The sequence below is a fragment of the Symphalangus syndactylus genome, chromosome 15 (genome assembly GCF_028878055.3).
Source record: "Symphalangus syndactylus isolate Jambi chromosome 15, NHGRI_mSymSyn1-v2.1_pri, whole genome shotgun sequence".
Taxonomy (NCBI): domain Eukaryota; kingdom Metazoa; phylum Chordata; class Mammalia; order Primates; family Hylobatidae; genus Symphalangus; species Symphalangus syndactylus.
This window is the reverse complement of record NC_072437.2, coordinates 63,588,472-63,609,730: the sequence shown is the minus strand read 5'-3', so window position 1 is coordinate 63,609,730 and position 21,259 is coordinate 63,588,472. Positions and strand designations below refer to the sequence as shown.

General features: G+C 32.1%; 1 protein-coding gene across 3 annotated transcripts in view; it reads left to right on the top strand.

Annotated features, from left to right (window-relative positions):
• Positions 1 to 21,259, top strand: part of PCDH17 (protocadherin 17) — a 100,855-nt gene that overhangs the window by 65,809 nt on the left and 13,787 nt on the right. For 2 of the 3 annotated variants that reach the window (XM_063618799.1, XM_055244521.2), the window contains exon 4: positions 15,097 to 15,180. The exons of the other annotated variant lie outside the window; for it this stretch is intronic. In XM_063618799.1, coding sequence (XP_063474869.1) covers positions 15,097 to 15,180 — 84 coding nt within the window. The remainder of the gene's footprint in view (positions 1 to 15,096; positions 15,181 to 21,259) is intronic. 3 annotated transcript variants of the gene reach the window in all.

Sequence of the window (21,259 nt, the reverse complement as noted above, 5' to 3'; positions counted from 1 at the left end):
AGTTTCGGTTTCTAAAATAAACTATAAAATGGTAAATATTATGTGTTTTCATTTTTTTTATACTTTCCTGAAGTGAAGTCCTTTTTCTTGAGGTCAGCATTTTATTATTAAAAAATTTTTAACCTTTTAAAAAATTTCTCTGAAAAACAAAAAAAAAGTTACAGTATATGATAGTATAATTGTTCCATTTTAATAGTCTATTTTTTCTCCAGTCCTCAGAGAGAACGTATGTAGGCCATTGCCAGCTGTATCATTCTAGAGTATATTAATCAAGGATCTGAATCAGGATGGCAACTCCTGTGTGTCCAAAGAGCTGGGTCAGGATGTTTCTGTAATTCCCTGATGAGGAATAGAAAGATATTGGCCTTTTGTGCCATATATAGACTTCAGTGTTTTGTATTTTATTAACCACTTGATTGTTGCCCGGGATACTTGCTAAGTAGGACACATTTTTATAAGTGCAAGTCTCAATTATCCAGTTGAATTGAATTTTTAGAAAAGTCTCCTACTGCCTGAAAAAAAATGAAATCAATAATGTTTTTCCTTTCTAAATAAATTAAAATCAAATGTATAGAGAAAATGGGAAGATGGAGTTACCATCTATTTATTGTAGTGTATCTGTTATAAAACAAAAGCTTCAAGTATATTGATAATTTACATTTTAAAATATTAAGTAACTGAAAAAGGAAGGAGATGATCATATTTAGTTTGTAAATTTTTGACTTTCATTTAGCAATTTTAGCATAAACCCTTGGTTTTGAGATGCTGCCAAATTGGAGTTTTCATATGAAGGCACACAAGGTAAATTTGAGGTTACAGATAAAATGAGAGAAATGAAGAAAGAAAGAAAAGGAAGGCAGGGAAGAAGAAAGGAAAGACAGAATGGTGGGGGGCACAGAGGAAAGGATGGAAAAGATTGGTTTCTAAAGGTCAATTTTATCTTCAGGGGAAAGAAATGTATTTATTCTAGCTATTTTAATGAAAATCACCCAATTTTTAACATATAGTCTGGCATTTATAATTTCCTCCTCAAAACTACATTTTTCTGAAGAAACATCAGTTTAGGGATGGAAAATTGGGGCCAAATTTAAATGTTATGGACCAGTGTGGTAGATTACAAAATTGCCACTACCACGTCTCTATATTCAGCTCTTTACTTACATCATTTCTGTCCTCAAAGATTAAAACCATTGTAATTTATATCTTATTTCCATGTTACTAAAAAACAAATCATGGCTCAACAAGCATTCTTGTAACTTAAAGTCTCTGCTCTACCCAGGATATATTGTTGTTTCATATAAAAATAGACAATTAAGCAGAAAATCTGGGTCTTGGTTTAGTTTTATCGGTTGCTGATACAGATCAAGTCCCTTTAACGCTTTGGATTCAGGACCCTCATTTGAAATCTGGAACTGTTAGCAGTGGTCTCTCTTTCAAGATGAAGTTCAAGTGATAAATGGGAATACAATGTGTGAACGCTGTAACTCTATACGTATGATAACATAACGGTTGTTCTTAGTAAAAAATAGGAATATAAGATTGATCTTTATATTTAACTTGTAATTACTACCTTGATTTTCCAAACTAGTTACTTTTGACTTTCAACAGACAATATTTGATGAAAATACTGGCTAAGATACTGAGTATCTTGACTAGAATACAAAGGAAAAACTGCAGATAACATAGAATTATTTAAATTTTTATTTTTAGACAGCCAAATTCTTATTTTATAAATGTTCAAAAAGTGGATTGTTAATTTTATGTAAATTAATTATGTTTCATCCCCAATATTTTAAGAAACCCATCTTAAATGTGTAGAGAAATATAATAAAATAGAATATTGATGGAAATGTTAATGTTACTTAAAATAGATCATTTCAATAAAGGAAAATACAGATATATACTTTTTGCAAAAAGAATGTGGAAAATAATCGGACTGTTTTTAAATGCCTTAGGATTAATTCTTCGCAGCCTGTCTTATATGGCATCCATTTAAATATACCATATTTTAAAATACATTTCAAAGAATTAGTAATAAAATTGAAATTTATTTTGTCATTTACATAGGATAAAGAAAGTTAGGGGTTCTGTTTTTTAAGCAAAATGCCAGGTTTTACATATTTTGAGTATTAACAATGGAAATTAGAACAGATCTATAAACTGAGATTCACAATGAGGAAAAAGCCTTTTCTTCTTTCTAAATGGCAGTGAAATTGCTAAAGTTTTTGTCTGTGTTAGTAGAAGAAAGGAGTGAAATATCAAGGTTGGCAGTGCTTTCATCTACTTAAATTCCTCCCACATCCGCAGCTGATTGACAGTCTCAACAAACCGATAATTGCCCATTTGGTTTGTTTTAAATAATTCTTAATTTTTTTTTGTATTTTTAAGTAGGCTTGAAGAAATCATTAGGAAATACTTGCATCAAGTGGGATCATTTGCTTTTATTAAGGTAGGGAGTCCATCCTTTATAGAGGCAATCTTCTATCCATTGGGGCACCTGCTTCAGTTTTCAAATGCCCCTCTCTTCATTAAGCTGCATGAACTTGTTTTCATTAAGTGAAAACCCCATGAATTCAGGCTGGTTTTTTATTCTTTCTGATCTCTCATGGCTAGACAGAGTAGTTCTTATTTATTCATAAAATAAATGGTTTTATGCAGATTAGCTATGTTGCAGAACAGTGATTTAGCAAATTTTTGCATGTGTTCTGTGCTAGAAATCTAAGATGGTTTTCTTTTTTCCTCAAGAGATACTGGATTTTTAAGTTATCCTTTTAGATTTGTGTTAATAGGTTTAACATCTAATGTATACAACTCACATAGAAAAAAAATTCATTGATCTTGCCAAACAAGCAAAATAGGCTAAATGATGTTAAGAAGCCAACTATTTATTATATCCAGCATGAATTGCTATGTTACCATTGTTATTTGATATTTAGGCTTGTAATAACATGTTACTACCAAAAGTTGAACTGTGAGCCTCCTGTTAACAATTCATACTGGCCGGATAAGAATGACTGTCATTATATACACTTTCTATAGAGTCAAAAGTTAAATAATCTAAAATTGTATTTAGAAGAAAAAAGACTATAGATTACAAATAATGAAATCAAACACTGACTATGTATCTTTAACATACTCATCCTAGAGCTCAAAACAAAAGTGATTTTTTTTTTTAGCGTACAAATGAAAGTTGGAAAAGGGGTCAGTAACAAAACACAGAACCAAGACTCCTAGTTGAGGGGTACTTCACATTAAATAAACTTAAATTATATTTATTATGTGAAATTAAATAGATCATAATTCTACTTTGGGTTTCTATCAGTCTTTCAAATATATTAAAATATTTTTTAGTAGTCCTGTTATTCTTCAGTTGTTTCCACAGATAACCACATCACAGCAGTGGGGCATCTGAAGTCAATGATAGTGAAAATTCATGGCCTTGAAAAAGCCAGTATACATTTGGTGTAACACTGTACAAAAACATTTCATCAAGTAACATTTTACCTTGACCTAATGTATTTTGTGGTGCCTAGAATTATAACATGTTCTGAATTGATTGAATTGATTCATTTATATATATAAATATGAAGATAATATATAGAGAAATATATATAAAGATATATACATATATATATACACACACACATATAGTTTGTCTTGTTTAGTTATTTTTAAAAAATAACTCAAGATTCTTTATTCATATGCTTAAGTACCATTCCTAGAATATATTTATGGAAACAAACTTTACCTGTTGGCCTTATAGGAAAATTGAGGCTAGAAACTTTATCACATAAATGTTCTGTTTGAGATTAAAATTAGGGCTTAAATATTGGTTTTCAAGGCCTGAGAAAAATCATGCTGCTTTCTCGATCCTTCCTGGAAAACAGAGGCCGATTTTACAGTATGGGCACTATTCCTGCTCATGTTACTGAAAGACACTAGATAGCATATTGTGCTTTTCACAATTTCAATTGCTAATTTTGAGGACTATATAGTGAAATAAGTTTACCTATTCTGCAGAAATCCTTGAATAATGTGATCCACTCAAAAATATTCCAACATATTGTCTCTCACTCTGAAGCTGATTCATTCAGGTCATTGAGATATAATGATCCGAAATGATGCCTAATAAAATGGCCTTCAACACTGTTAATGCTGGCCTTTCAGAGTGAAAGAACTCAAATGAGCAGTCACCTTCACATTAAGTAGCATATCTTTATGAGAAATTAAAAAATGGATAGTGATCTATAGCACCTTGTAGAAAATCAGAATAAAATATTAGCTATTTTATGTCAAAAATCGAAAGGAAAAGGGGGAAAAAAAACAGTAGCTAAAACCGGCTTGACATCTTTTTTCACCCACTCTGATTCAGTTATATGTAAACAGAGCTCCATTTTGACAACTGTTTAGCTCAAGGCACAGATTTGAAGTATTAGAGATAATGGCAGATTTATTAGATTAACTTTTGCCAGGATCTTTTAGTGTCCTAGATAATTACCAGCCATGGTACATCTCGATGGTTTCAGCTTGTAGTATTTTAATGTATATGCATTCCCTTGTAGGCATTGATGTTTTGTCAAAAGAGATATTAGAAAGTTCATACCTAGTTTTGTTTCATTGATTTGTGTTTTTAAAGTGTGTATGTGTGCATGTGTGTGAAATAATTCATATCTTTGTTTTTATATCCCCAAATTAAAAAAAGGTGAAAGTTTCTTTTAATTTCCTGAATTCCTAAAAAACTATTCTCCCAGCTATCTTTATAATTTTAATTATTGATCTGTCATTCTTTGATTACTCAAGTGAGCGGCACCAGAATTCTTTCATCAAATTTGCACATTACATTTCTCTCTCTTGTTTTGTATGATTAATTTGCACAGTCTCTTTGCATACTTGCATTTTCATTCTGGATCCTCATGCCTTTTTATCCTTCTTTTGTTTTCACCTATTGTCCTTTACTAGCTCCTTTATATGTAAGATTCTTTTTTTTACAAGGCATGTTTTTATTGCTTCTTTTATAACTCTTAATTCGGTTTAAAGTTTTTTGATTAGCTTAATATTTGATATGGATATTCTTAACATTTCCCTATTTCTGTTCTTTGTGGTACCTATTGTTTCTCTCAAAAATGATAAAGATTTTCTACCACATTTTTCCACGTATATCGAAGGAATCTTCAGTCAATAAATATGCAACTGTTCTAAAATTTTAAAATATTAAAAAATTATATTATTTTCCAGGAAAAAAAATGTGAAAATTATTCAACCCAATGAAATTTTTATTTGTTTTACTTTTTAAAATAAGATTTTCAGAACAAAACAAAGGATACTAAACTTGATCTTTCTTTGCCTTATGACTAGGGATATCTTATGTCATGGTTTACTCGGAAAAATCTCTGTTTATACATATTCTTCTGTCATAATTATCAATAGCAGCTTCTATCACTTTCAAAATTGCCGTGGTTTGGTCAACACATTATGTGGTCAACCTGTTATGAGTAACTACCACAAAGAAATATAAAAAGAAAAATATAGAGATACATGAAATGTGGGAAGAGACTAGAGTTGGCATCAGGTGAATAATTCTTGTTTTGCCCGTAACTATCCTGGACTTCAATTTTCTTACCTGAAAAATAAACATATTTTATTTTATGATACCTAACATTCCTCACCTCCCTAAAATATAAACTATCACACATAATTACATCTCTCTCTCTCTATTTATTTATTTATTTATTTTTTGAGACCAAGTCTTGCTCTATCGCCAGGCTGGATTGCAGTGGCATGATCTTGGCTCACTGCAACCTCTGCCTACTGGCTACAAGCGATTCTCCTGCCTCAACCTTCTGACTAGCTGGGACTACAGGCGCATGCCACCATGCCCAGCTAATTTTTGTATTTTTAGTAGAGACAGGGTTTCACCATGTTGGCCAGGATGGTCTCGATCTCTTGACCAACTACACAAAGATTATGTATGCTAATGAACAGTAGCTGCAAGGGAAGAAGCTTAGATGGATATATTTGTTTTGAGGGATTAAAGAAGCCTAATTGTGGGAGTAAAAATATTCTTTCTTTTGTTTGAAATTATGTTGATGTCATCCAAAGGCATTTGTCTTCGGAAAAATATAAAGTAAATATATCAATGTGACTGTCATTCTGTAGATGAGCAGTCAGTCATGCACATTAAAATCTGAACTAGACTAGACTAGAAAAATTCAGAACAAACACTTCTGAAATAGAGTTATTTTCACAGTGTTCAATTAAGAGGTAAATAAGATGTGTTTTAAGCCAGGCCTGGTGGTTTGTGCTTGTAATCCCAACTACTTGGGAGGCTGAGGCAGGAGCAACAATGAGCCCACGAATTCGAGACCAGCCTGGGCAGCACAGTAAAGCCCCATCTCAGTAATAATAGTAATATAATAATAACAGCAACAATAATGTCCTTCTTTCGAGTCACCATTTTTTGAGTATCAATAAGCAATGTGTAAATAATAACTAGATGTTTAGACTAAAAATAAACCTTCCTTATTATTTTCTTCCAGTATTAAGACTCGTAAAAAAGAATTTTTTAAAATGAAGTTTAGTTTACCAAAAAAACCAAAGACAGACAAAAGCTAGCATTATCTTTCACAGTTTATCAAACTACATTGTCATAGTGCTACTTTGTATCTCCCCCATTTGTTTGTTTGTTTGTCTGTTTGTTTTTTAACATACCTGTAGAAGTGAAGCAAAAAGTGATGGGAAAATAACTTGTATGGTAGATATGAGATACTGTTCTAAAATTTGTTCTGCTTCTAATTTGTGCGGGACCCTGGTCAAATCCCATTGATACTTCTCAGAATTTTCTACTAAAGAATTTCTAAAGGCAAAAAAGAGTAAATACATACTTGTGGGCCTTCCAACAACTGCTAGAAGTATTTGATTCTGATATTTTAAATTTAAGACACCCATGATTTTGCTTTATGTCTTATAATTTCAATATTTTTAATAGAGAAGTAATGCTTAAAATTATTTTTCATCTAGTAATTTTATTCTTCAGAAAAATGTGCCATGTTTGTTTTTGGTTTTATGTAACCTGAACATAGTGCCCTATTAGAGAAGTATGGTGATAGGTGACCAGTGGCTCTAAAATTCTGATTCTATTTATTACAGAAATGACATAAAAGTAAAGAATAATATATTTATAACATGTTTGCTTCAAATGTAAATGATTTCCACCCTCAAAAGTTTTGTGTATTTGTTTTATTACATATTTAAATTTTGAGTGAAAAGTTTTATTTTAAGTGTATTAAAGTTTTTAAGTGTATTAAAAACAACAGCAACAACAATAACTGTATGGGTTTTTTTTGTTGTTGTTGTTTTGTTTGTTTGTTTGTTTGTTTTGGATGGAGTCTTGCTCTGTCGCCCAGGCTGGAGTGCAGTGGCGTGATCTCGGCTGACTGCAACCTCTGTCTCCCAGGTTCAAGCAATTCTTCTGCCTCAGTCTCCCGAGTAGCTGGGATTACAGGGACATGCCACTAGGCCCAGCTAATTTTTGTATTTTTAGTAGAGACGGGGTTTTGCCATGTTGGTCAGGATGGTCTCGAGCTCCTGACTTCTGGTGATCCACCGCCTCGGCCTCCCAAAGTGCTGAGAATACAGGCGTGAGCCACCATGCCCAGCCTGTTTTTCTTTTTGATGCCAAAACGTAGCTTCAAAATAAATGGCTTTCATTTGCCAAAGGCTCCATGTCTAAACAGAGTTTGTGCCTGAATTATATTGTACTTTTCTTGATTTGCCCACTCAGCCCTACTTGGCATTATAACCTAATAGTAGCATTCACTGAGTGCTTTGCATACATGTATTCACTTAGCCCCCACAGAAGCCCTGTGAGGATATCCCCATTTTACAGAGGAGGGAGTGAAAGAATATAGAACATAAGAGATTTGATCTAGAACACCTATAGTAAAACTTTAAATCAGGCTGTGCAGGGTTGCCAAATTCAACCCCTTCCCTTCCCCAGTGTTCTAACTGCCAGACATCATTTATATTTGCAGTAATCCACGTATTCAAGTAGAAATTCTCAACTCCTCAAACAAAGCAGGCAGCTAGAGTCAAAGGATAGTAGAAATACTCTCCCTTTGCCTCCACTGTGCTCTCCAAGTACTGAAGAGCTCAGCAGTATCATACGCAGCTGCATGTGGCAAGACAGCCAGTCTCTGACTATAAATGACCCACATAGACCCATAGGAGAACACTGTCCTGCTCTTATTGTCTTTGTCACATTCTGAACTGCTGCTCACGATGAGTTCAAAAAGTGGTTAGAAAAAATAGCTATTAGAAGGAGGCACAGTTAAAGATGCTGGCAGGCTCCAACTGATTCTGACCCTTCTGCCTATCTCTCTGCAAAAGTATGTAAGTGTTTGTAACTGTGTTGTGTGTGTGGTGTTTGCATGTGCATATGTGTGTTCTGTCTTGTTTTCATTTTTATATCACCAGTTTACTTTTATTAAAATTTCACAGGTGATGGAGTTAACTGGCTTCTGTAAATGTTCCCCACTTTTTAATGACACATTGTTTTCTGCCAAGATAAGAATTTAGAAGTCCATAAAAGGCATCTTCTTTTTCTCTAAAATTTGAGGTTATGGGTTTTTTAAGCCATGTGACTTTGAATATAATTTAATCAGCTTGCTTTTAGGCCTAACATACACCAGATATGAACTGCTTGGCATTCAAAAAAAAATTTTTGAGAGAGGAAAAACTTGTAGATAATTTGGAGTGCATAAAGAACTTCAAGGGGTAGTAAATAAGTAAAGGGGATATTTCCCAATTAGGTTAACAAAGAAAGTCTAATAAATTTAGGGATGCAAGGAAGTGTATAGTGGAGGAAAGATAAGGAGGAGCGAGCAAAAGGAGATTGGAGTAAAACGAACTCTTCTTTCATGCTTCTTCATAAAATCATGTCTATGTCCCAGAAGGAGGAAACTAGTTCTTTTTCTTCTGCACTTTCTATTATGTTTTATTGTTCTGTTCAAAGACTTCAGATTAATTGCTATAACTTCAAATTAATTAGCCTGAGTTTGTATTCTCTTTTTTAGAACAATTGCACAGCATGTTGAATATAGCTAATAATTGGGTACTATGCATTTAAATATTACTAATTGAATAAACTTCTAATTTCTGAGCTAGTGTTCTTAGCATTGTATTTCGTACTGTAGTTCAGCCACCCTATGAGTTTACCATGTTTTTGTAGACTAAACTAGGAATCTACTTAATTATGACCTTTTTAATGTAGTAAAATTTTTCTTTGAATTCCAAAAGTCAGAATAAAGAATAACCTTTCAGAAAATAATTTATTTTCAGTTGTAGAATACACATAGGCTCAGCATTTTTGATTGTATAGTCTACCAGTGATGTTTGTTTTCTGTCATAATCAGAATGTTGACTTATCCTTTTATTTTTACTGCTGTTGCTACTATTGTTGAGCTAGAGAAAGTCACAGAAAAAAAATTAAGATAAGACTTATTCTTGACTTGGTTGGATATTTTTATACTCTTAGATACCTGTTCTCTGATTTCAAGACTAAAATGAATAAGAATTCAGCTATATAGGTTTGTAGTCTCTGAAATTTAATCACAACCCAGCTGTACCTGTCAGTGTGCCATTTTGTTTTGACATCAAAGTGAAATGGTTTAAATGATTTCTCTCTTCTTTGTAGCCATTGTCAAGGATAATGATGATTACATGGCTTATTATGTCTTCATGACTTTTTGGTAGGCATTACAGATAACAAAATCTGCTCTCTAAAACAGTCTAGTAGGCAGCAGAAATTTTGTAGAAAAGCAAAAGTCTATCGAGCATTTTTCCCTTTGATTATAACTCTGATAATATAAACCATTTTTTAAATCTAATTTTGCATTACATTTCTGAGTCATCGTAATGATTGATAGATAAATATTAGGAATAATTTTAATTTAATAGCTATTCCCTATTGTAAAGCCTGGCTTGCTGACTCAAATTTCTATCCAAAAAAAAAAAAAAAAAAAAAACTACTGAAACCTAAGATGTGGGCACAGTAATTGGAAGCCATTATTTGAAACAAAGTGACAAGGGGTAATTTGCTATGCTACAATAAAACATGTATTGATTTTTCATTTAAAGAAATTGAAATAACATGGAGGAAGCATTCTATTTTGAACAATATCACAAAACGATAAGAGATATTTTATTGCATTTGTGTGTAAGATACTCTTGTCAGTTTTCACACACCATTAGGTTTAATCACTTTGAGGTATATTATGTAACTTGGATAGATTGATTTGTAAGATCTGCACTTGCTAAGGACATGTGAATACTCTAAGTACATATACATTATATAATGTGTATATGTGTATATATATATGTATATTATGTATGTGTATATATATGTAATGTAGAATTTCTTTAGCATCCCACAACCAATCAGTATAAAGTTTGACTCAATTTCTTTTTAAAGCTACTTGACATTTACTCTTCTCCTCCTCCACAACATTTATTTCATGAAGTAGAATGCCTTAGAGAGAAAATATGACTTAATATTAATACAGATATAAAACCCAAAAGAAACTAAATTGTACTAAATTGAGAAATGCCTTTGCTAATAACCCATATTGCTAATATATTGTATATTTTAGTGAAATTTAGCATAATATTTCTTAAGGAAAATATATTTCTGCCTTTTTATCTAAATGAAAAATATAATCAATGCCTTTTAATAAATGTATAAATATGAAATATTTTTAATGTTTAAGTTTTCATTTTCTAGAAAAGTAGGAAAATTATTTATATATTGTCTGAAACAATGCAGAGTATCATCTGTTGGCATCATCCATTCATACTATCCATATTAAGTATCTGACTAAGAACCTGCATGTATCTGGAGCTATATTTACAAATATAACGTCATGTATTCTCCTTACAGAAGACGATCTCTTTTGATCATTAATCCAAATACCCATACTCATATGTGCACATTTTGTGCACATGTATTGTCACACATTTCATTTAATAACTCACTAGTATATATGGAAATTTTAAGTAAATTTACCCCTGGAGACGATACCAAACATCTGATATACTATACATAGAAATCAAACACAGTATGCAAACTGAAAAGAGAAGTTTCAGCAGTTTTAAAAAATAAATAAAAATAGGATGGGTGCCGTGGCTCACGTCTGTAATCCCAGCACTTTGGGAGGCCGAGGGGGGGTGGATCACCTGAGGTCTGGAGTTCGAGACCAGCCTGACCCACATGGAGAAACCTTGTCTCTACTAAAAATACAAAATTAAATGGGTGTGGTGGCGCATGCCTGTAATCCCAGCTACTTGGGAGGCTGAGGCAGGAGAATCACTTGAACCCGGGAAGCAGAGGTTGCAGTGAGCCGAGATTGAGCCACTGAACTCCAGCCTGGGCAACAGGAGCAAAACTCCATCTCAAAAAAAAAGAAAAAATACCCTCACCTTTCAATAGGTGTCAGAGAAAAAGCATCAGATTACTTCTACATGATGAAATCCAGGAAATGTAAATATTAAAACATGAAACTGAAAAAAAAGCAAAAATAGTGATTAATTTGTAGACACTTTAAGAAAATATTTGTTTCAAAGTATTTGGTATGATTTGGAACAATTACATGTGTGTTTCTTGGGTGCTGTCAATTGAATCTTACAGTCAGCAGCATCAATTTTACTGGCATATGTACTTACGTCTTTTGCCAAATTGTTTATTTGTGAACCGTAATATGGAAGACAAAAATTTAATTTTGTCATTTCAATCTTGTTTTATCTTTCCACAGTCTACTTTTTAATTTACTCCATTGTCATTATCAGCAGCAGTGTTTTTATTGCTAGGTAGGTATTTTATATTTTGAAGTTTCTTTTTCAACAGCCTGGATTAGTTTCCTAGGGCTGCTATAAAAAAGTACCACTAACTGGGTGGCTTAAAACAAGAGAAATTTATTTTCTCATTGTTCTGGAGACTAGAAGTACAAAATCAAGGTTTAGCAGAGCCATGCTTTCCGTGATGGTTTGTTCTTCATTTCATCCCATATCTGTCCTTTTCAGTCCAAGTTGGCAATGTTTCTGCTAGTATAAAATTCTCAAAAACTTTGTTCATCTTCTGTGTTGACAGGATCAGGAATAGACAAGATAGTTCTCTATAGATCCTTCCTCAATAACTCCATCTCTAATCCTAACCACTGTTCAATGGTGGATTGGATCCATAAGTCACTTGCTTAATCTTTTTAGCAAATGGTTGTTGAGCCACACCCTTGGCTCTGTTTCCAAAGCATGCTATCTGATTGGCAGTTGAGAATTTTCCAAATGAAGTGCTGCTTCCATTTTCCTTAAGAGTTCATTCCTCAATTATTCTCTTTTTCTGTAATTAATTTTCTCAGTTTCCTTTTTCTTAATTATGTAATTTTCTCAATTCCAAAAGTAATTACGGTTTTTGCCATTAAAAAAAAAGTGCCAAAAACCCAAGTACTGTTGCACCTAGCTAATATAAGCATCAAGAAATAACCACACCACACACATCACACTTAGCTTGGAGATCTGAGCTAAGAATCCAAGTTCATCACTTACAAGTTCTACCTTCTACTTAGTAGTAGATCACAATTTGGCAAAGTTTTCTGCCACTTTATAATAAGGATTGTCTTACTTTCAGTGCCCAAAAACATTTCCATTTGAGACTATTTGCATTTCTGACTATATACATGTATGTCATAAAAAAGATTTCTCTGTAGCTTTGTTTGTGATATATGACCGTGTGTGTGTGTGTGTGTGTGTGTGTGTGTGTGTATGGTCATAATAAAAGCTTTATCTGTAGCTTTTCTTTTGCTCCTGAGCCCCCAGCAGAATCAACATTAATGTCATTATTTCCTTCAATAGTATGTTTGAAACAATGTAGGCTTTTTCTATCAAGCACCTCAAAGCTCTTTTAGCTTCTACCCATGGCAGAATTCTAAAGCCAGTTCTACATTTTTAGATATTTTTTACAGCAGCACCTCACTTCACAGTACCAAAATTAGTCATGGTTTTCTAGGGCTGCTGTAACGAAGTACTACAAACTGTGTGGCTAAAAATAACAGAATTTTATTATCTCATAGTTCTGGTGGCTGGAAGTCCAACATCAAGGTATAAGAAGGACCATGCTCTGTCTTATGGTTCTAGGAGAGGACCCTTCCTTGACTCTGGTAATTGCCAGCAATCTTAGACACACACTTCAATCTCTGTGTCTATGGTCCCATTATGTTCTCTCTATGTGACTGTCTCTGTGTCTCTGTTTTCTCTTCTTACAAGGACACAAGTCTTTGGATTAAGGCCAACTCTAATCCAGTATGACCTCATCTTAAGTAATTACATCTGCAGAGACCCTATTTCCAAATAAGGTCATATTCTGATGTTCTGGGTTGACATACATTTTGGGGTGGGGTGCAGTGTCCAATCAAGTACACAGCCTATAGCTGTTTTTTCTTCAACTTGGATGACATCAATTTTTCTGATTAAAGGAGTTGTGTACTTTATGTGACTCTGCTTATATTATTTTAAAAATATATGACATATTTTGAATATATCTAAAATACATTAGATATTGACTATTGAGTTCGAATTATTATCAAGTAAATGTAAAGTGCCTTCTACATAGTAAAATGGTTAATGGATATTAAAAAGTCTTATTGTTTGTACGATTAAAAATCTAAGAGGGTCACGTTACATGCCGAAAAGACAAATGAGTTTGGTAACAAAGTAAGAATATATGAAGGTCGTAGACTTTGAAATTCTTTTATATGTATTTGGCAAGAACTAGTGCTTTTTCAGAATTTCAAGATGAACATAATAACAAGGTAATTTATAGATAATTCTTTTTCCCTAAACAAACATTCAGTATATTCTGTATTCTCTTTACTCTGTTAAATATTACAATAGTCATCATTTAAACATGTGTGTGAGGCAGACTTATTTTCAGGTATTTCCATGTGTTGTGAGGGTATACTTTAAAAATAGGACAGAAACACACACAAATTAAACACAAAGCCAGGGGAAAAAGAAAAGAATGAAAGAAACATCCCCAGGGCAACAGTGAGAAAAAACCATTTGAGCTTCCTGTTATTAATTGTTCAACCTGTTTTACTTTGGAATCCTACATAATTATTTTCCAGGGGAGGGGCAAACAACAGATATTGAATAAAGGTTGAATCTCAGAAAATGAGACTATTTTAAAAATAAAGTTATTCTTGCTCACCAAACGGCATTTTTTTTTGGCAAGACTTTTAGGCAGCAATTGATTTCTCATATTCACTGTGCATTTCAATAACATTAATGCAAAACAAAATATTCTTTTTTTGTTTGTTTTAGTCTAAGAAGTAGATCAAATATACATGTACATATCTAAGTTAGAGGCTCATAAAAAGCAAAACAAAAACAAAAGCAAGAATATACCACAGCATTTTCTTAATTTTGTATTACATACATGTTTCATGTTAGGTAAAAAAAAATAGAAGAAGTTACAGAAATATATATATATGTATAAAATATATATATATTTCTCATTGCTAAAGTCAGTACATTCTTAAATTAGGTGACTGAGTAAAGGGCTAAATTACAAATAGTGTCTTGTTTCAAGTTCTAGACAGCATATATTGTATAACTAACATTAAGATGCAGTACACATTTTTATTAAAACCTTGGTAACTAGGGATATTATATAATAGTTTGTGACTTTAATTTTTTGGGCCTTCTTGTTCACATCTTCTATCCACTATTGCAGAAAATTATTTTATTTAAGATTAATGAATGTATCATCATCATGAGTGTATTTCTTCCATGGACCTAGGAATACGTCTGGTTACTTTGCACTGTTTTCATCTCATCTAAACTTAAATACCCCCAGAAAAGTAATTTTCTTCCAATAAGACTAAGTCTTATGTAGCTGGGGAAATACCAATGACCATATCGTTTAGATATTGATCATTCTAAGGAATTTTAATATAAAAGTTAAAATCAATAGAGAAGGATTCATAATTCAGTTGGCCCTTTTTCCTACTTGGTTTTTTCTATTTGTTAACTAAAAATATTTTATTTTTCAAGCATTCCCGACTTTGCTTTCCTTTGCTATCCTCACCCTACACACCATCACAAGTAGACTTCAGTCTGTTGATCTGCTTCCTCCAGGTGAGCAATTTCTTCATCTGCTAGCTTTCTTCTCTGTGATCCAAATTTTACTTGTTAGATGATAGGACTCATAAAACTATACATTTGTAAGGCAGAACATGTGGACTTTATTTCTTTAAAGGAAAATAGCATAGTAAGTGAGTAATTTTCTTTATTGTCTCTGCATTAATGCTTTTAGTATTTCAGGAAAAGCTGTACAGTGTTAACGGTTGAAACAAAAATCTAGTTTTACACCAGGTTTTTAATATTTGTTATTCTTAAGTGAGTTTAAGTGGGCCAAATCTTAATTATTTCATATTTTGAAAATTCTACGACTTAACATTAATTTCACTTACGAGATAGTGTAGAATAAACTGATGGAATGGAAAGTGGGCTATACAGGAAAGAAAGACTTGATTATTTTCTTTTGGTGTAAGTTGTTGGTGTAGATGCAATCTGCTTCACTGTTGCTGCCTGAAGAACTGTGTTTCACCTGAGAAACTGAGTCCCCAAATTCCTCTTTCCTTTTGGACTCAATTACACGTCATATTAGCTAAGTGTTACTTTGTGAAAATACATTAAAGTCTTCTTTACACAATACTTTTAAAAACCTTTACATAGCAGCCCCATATAGTTTACTAAAGGCAAGGCAGAACCAAAATTATATAAATTATAATGGCTAATGAAGCTAAATATTTAAATCCCTGGAACTCCATAAATTATGCAATATATTCCAATCTCTAAGTATGCTCTAGATGTGATTCACATAATCTTGGAAAACATTAACATTTGAAACAACTGGAAAAATTAAGTAGAAAACAAGAAAAAGTATTCCTATCTCAGGTGAAATTTTAGCTCAACATATTATACTATTCTACATCTGGATATCATCCAAGTCTCTGAATCATTTGAATGCTTTTGAGAGATTTGATTGGTTTCAGCACAGTCTAATCACTACATAAGAAAAACAGTTGCTACTGGAGAAAATGATTATATCAGGTTGTTGCTGTGCTTGAAAAACATACATGTATATTATAGTAATCTAAGAATCGCAATTTTTCTTGCTTTATTCTTGCCAGAGAAAGAGACAAGGTTGCTTTATTTCTTGTATGGAAATGAATAGAAACTGGAGGAAAATAGAACAGCTTTAAACAGACAAGGTTATAGTTGAGAAAGTTATACCTGTCCTTGATTTGGGGATAATAAGTTGAGAAGTTTGAAACACAAGCGTGTGCATGTGCATGTGTGTGCGCACACACACACACACACACACATAAGGTCTATATAAAGTCTTCCTTGTTGCCCTTGACTAGCTGTGATTTCACATTGATTAAATTTTAATTAGTTGGGAAAAGAGTTATATTTTTTTCATTCAGCAAAAATTAAATTCAAGGGTATCATTTATACCAATAAATCATTTTGGATTTTAGAATGTAAATTCTTATACATTATTTCATGTGTTCCTAAACATATTTCTGTCTTGATCTCACATCCATTTCCTGCTCAAATGTATGTGAATGCTCACTGGTGCATACATGCACAGGCACATGTATACCTGTGCGGAAACATGGCCATTTACCAACAAGAAATACAGAGCTAGTGTTGTGATTGAGCACCAGGAAAACTGGAAACTGTTGTTAGGTAAATTAAGCTTTATTTCATGTCCACTAAGTGGTTCTCAGAGATTATTGTCTTTAGGCAAGGCCCCATCTATTCATTTCCATCTGGTATATGAATGTAATTTTTTAATCATGTGTATGAAGGATGCATGCATAACTATATGTACATTTGCTTTTTAGCTGTATTCCTTGGGTGATAATTATGTGACAAATCTGAAGTTATCATTTTAAATTTACATTTTCTCAAAGTATCAAGATAATCAGGATAGCAAAGCTTGCAGATATTTTCTATTGAATGTATACTATAAAACTCTTCAATTTAGAATACAATTGTTGAGGCTACTGAATGTAATTTTGCATATATATTTTGATTATTATAAAATTACTATAATATAATCATTATAAAATAATCAGAATAATATTTTTATTTTTGTTTAAATTATCTCCCAAATAGACAGTTCATATGGATATAATCTTGTGTTTTATAGGTAATAAATACATCAATAAGTTATGTATCTTAGGATGTATACTTTTTAATAAATAATCTAACAATACATTATTTATATTTGGGATTTTATGCAAAATTATGTGCAGATATATTTACTTTTAGTAATAAAACAACTATACTCAATAAGAAAAAAAGCCTAGATAGAAAGTTTCTTTTTACTAAGTACTGCTAACCTAATAGTTTTTCCATTTTATAATAATAGCAGGTAGGTTTCCTCTGTGATCATAAATACTTTTATCATTTAAAGAATGAGCTTTAAAATAAATATATTACTGGAAATTTGTCAAATCAAATAGTTGTAGTTCACTTATGGGTAGACCTTGGATTTTAATACTGGGTAACTTTAGCTCAAGTCAAAAACTCATCTGGACCTTAAAAATATACACATTCACGGTTAGAGTGAAACTTACTTAAATTCAAGCTTTTTTCTCCTTTGAGCAGAGACTTTGTGATCCCAATTATGTGTCCAATAGAAGTGTCCACATTCTCTGATTGACCTATGCATTATATTTCTAAAGGAATTTTAGGGTCCAGTTAGAAGATTACTGCTATTTTCCTAAGCATTATAAAGAAATTTGCTGTGAAAGCAAATGTAAAAATCTGACTTACTAGAATTTAAATTTATTTTTTTTAATAATAGAGTTGCCTAAAAAATTTATTTTGGCCAGATTATGGAGGTCTTAGAACACCAAACTGAATAATTCATCATACATCCATTTTTGATAATGAATATGAAAATTGTTAAATGGCTCCTTGAAAATACCTTTGGTAGCAACAAAAAAATCACTTATTTCTAAGACTGAATGAAAAGATTATTAATAAGAAAAACTCAAATATAGCATATTTGAATTAAGAAAGACTATCTTAATTAGTTCTTCTGTTATATTAATATGAATTCCTTTTTAGATTGGCTTCAGATTAAAAGTCTGAAAATAAAATAATTGCTTATATATTTGTATTTATTTTCTTGTTAATACTACCCTTTGGGAATGCACTTCACTCTTACTCTCTGTTCTTTGCTCTGGATATGGCTGATTATTAACAGAATCGCAGAAAATACTCTCCAAGATAAAATAGTATTTAAAATATCACTGTTAGACACTTTTTTATCTCCATACTGCATGATGCATGGTAACATTTTCCTTAAAAACACATTTTTATCTTTACTGTGATTCAGAAATAGCCCTCTCCAGTAGCTTTTTTGCCCCTCAATTTGATTACATAGCAGGAAAGTCTAAAGAACCACATCTCCTCTCTTTTAATATGTAAATTTCCTGACCCGTTTTACCAATTTCTCCAATGCTTCTGTGTGTCTTAATGATTACAAAACATTAAAGCTGTTACTAGAAAAATGGCTTGTCATTGCCAGTAAAACCTATTACAAGAAACATTTCTGTATATTTACTTTAGAACATGGATATTTAGTGCATTGATTTTACTTAAAGTTTTATTCTTGGGATGAACCAATTGTAGAAGATAAAACACATCAGCTTCCAATAAATTTATAGCACAGTTACAGGTGATAAGAACAGAATGGTTTTAGCGAGGTAATTCCAAGAACAGCCTTTATTTGAAATGGCAGTTATCATTCCTTTCCTACCCTTTATAGGTATTTTTGACTATTTAAAATAATAGTAGCCATAAGATTCACGGTTTCAGCAGCTTAGTGGTAGGGGTATTGTTTGAGTAAGATCAAGGCCGAATTGTTTAGGTCCAAATGCCTGTATTTTATTCTAAAGTTACCTTTGGAAACTGTCATTTTAATTGTCCTCTTAGAAAGATTCCACTTCATAGGAGACATTTGTATGCATTTATTAAGGTACATATTTATTATTATTTTTCTGTGTGTGTGCATGCATGCATATATATGCATACGCATGAACGCATTGAAGGAATTTAGCTTTAGTTTTTACATTTTTGTGATATAAGTACTTTTTGTAGAATCATTTATGGAGTAGTATAGTTTCATACATATTTCTCACTCATTTGAATCTTTAAAAAAATTTTTTGTATTACTTCTTTCGTCAAAAATATAGTATTTTTGATAATACTTGTCTGAGCAAGACACCAATCTGTTCATCTACACACGCCCATTTAATTTAACAAAGGAAGCTTTAGACCTATCCCAAGTAGAAATCTGTGAGTTTAATAAATAGCTTCTGGAAACTAGAATGTCATTAAAATATTAAAATATTAAAAACATTCTTTAAAAATCTATCTTCTGGGACTCCCATATCCTATTGGCAGAGGTTGATTGCTAAATAATAAGCCAGAGAATATGAACTGCATCTGAATTAACTGTTTTCTGAGAGTGCTAAAACTGACACCTGATTCTGTTTGCTTGTTGCTAGCAATTGAAAACAAGAGCTGCTAGAAACAAGATGAACAACAGGATTTAAACTGGTAAATAGATATACATCCCAATAGCAATCAGACAGCAGGCAGAGAAAAAACACTAATAAGACTCTCTTGCTTGCTTCTTACAACGAGTTTGGCTTAATAGGCATGTTTTCATTGACCTTCCTTACAGGATTACCACTTTTCTAGGAGGATGACTTGAATCTTAGATGTATTCATCCATGTCATCAAAAATGGTGTCATTATCAGAGATGCGGTTAGCTTACAGAGGCAATAAAAGCATAAGGAAAACATCCTCTCTAAAGATGAAGAATAGTAGAATACTTAAACAGTCTTGGGTCTGAAATTCACAGTATTATTTAAGTTGCTAGAATTTTAAATTTGTCCTTGTAAACCAAACAGCTTTTGCTAACTACTGCATGCCAGAGCATAGGTTTCTCACTGCATATAAATCAGGTTCTTTTGGAAATTGCATTAACTCTTTCAAGACTCTAAAATTACAAAAACTTATTAATTCATATGTTGATGATAGGTGTTGGCTAAAGTGTAAGATACAGAGACAGCTCACTTAAAAGAGAAAACTGTCTCATTCAACACGGCAATGCAGTAGAAGAAAAAAACAAAAGAGAAACGTAGCAGAGAAGAAAGAAACCTATAGGTCCTGAGGTGTAGTTTTCAGGATACTCACTGTTTTCCATAATTTAAAATTATAAAGAGGTGATTATTTAAATATAGGCTTTGATTTCAATAACAGTGTCGCTGGTTTAAAAAATTTCCTAAGGGGAAATTATTCTGACCTCCAAGTTCGAGTAGAATATATGTCAGGCAGGATTTATTTATCTCATAATTTAAAATGGTATCTTCAATAATAAATAGATAACTTTATATTTTCTATATAAACATTGTTTTTAACAGACATCTGATATTACTGTAAACAATGATTATCTCACAGCAATAGATAGCTATTATGTACAGCTTCATTGGGTCCTGGGCTCACTCTGAATACTGACATTACAGTCTCACAAATGAATGGTACTGAAATGAGTAATTTATAAAGTATGTAGTTGTTCCCATTATAGGTTACCCACAGTATTTGATAACTTTTAATTTAATGATCCTTTCCATCATTTAAAGCATTTTGTTCAAATTCAGTAGTGTACATTGAGTGTGTCATATATTCAAGGAATGGAATGCTGAAGAATATACTGTAGTATCTTGATTTCAAGGGACTTTAGGGTCTCCAGGTAAACAGATAAAAAATAATAAGGAATGCAGAGTAATGCCGTAATATGTAATTCAACAGGAAAATTGTTGCATTATCTTCAAAGAAAATATAAATGCTTACTTAGGAAAAAATTTGAATTTTTTAAAATTTATTGTTCTTTATATAGTGTATCAAAAACCTTTTCAATGGTGTATCAAATATGAAAAGCGTTCTGAGATTCAACGTCTATCTTACTCTTTGTTGTTGTCTTTGCTTTGTTGATATATTTTTTACCTCCCTTTGGAATACCTAACGAATCTCTTTTGTTCCAGACTCTCCATTTTCTGATCTTCTAAAATAATCCTTTAAAATTTCAAATATTTCATCATATGAAATGTTATGTTTGGTTAA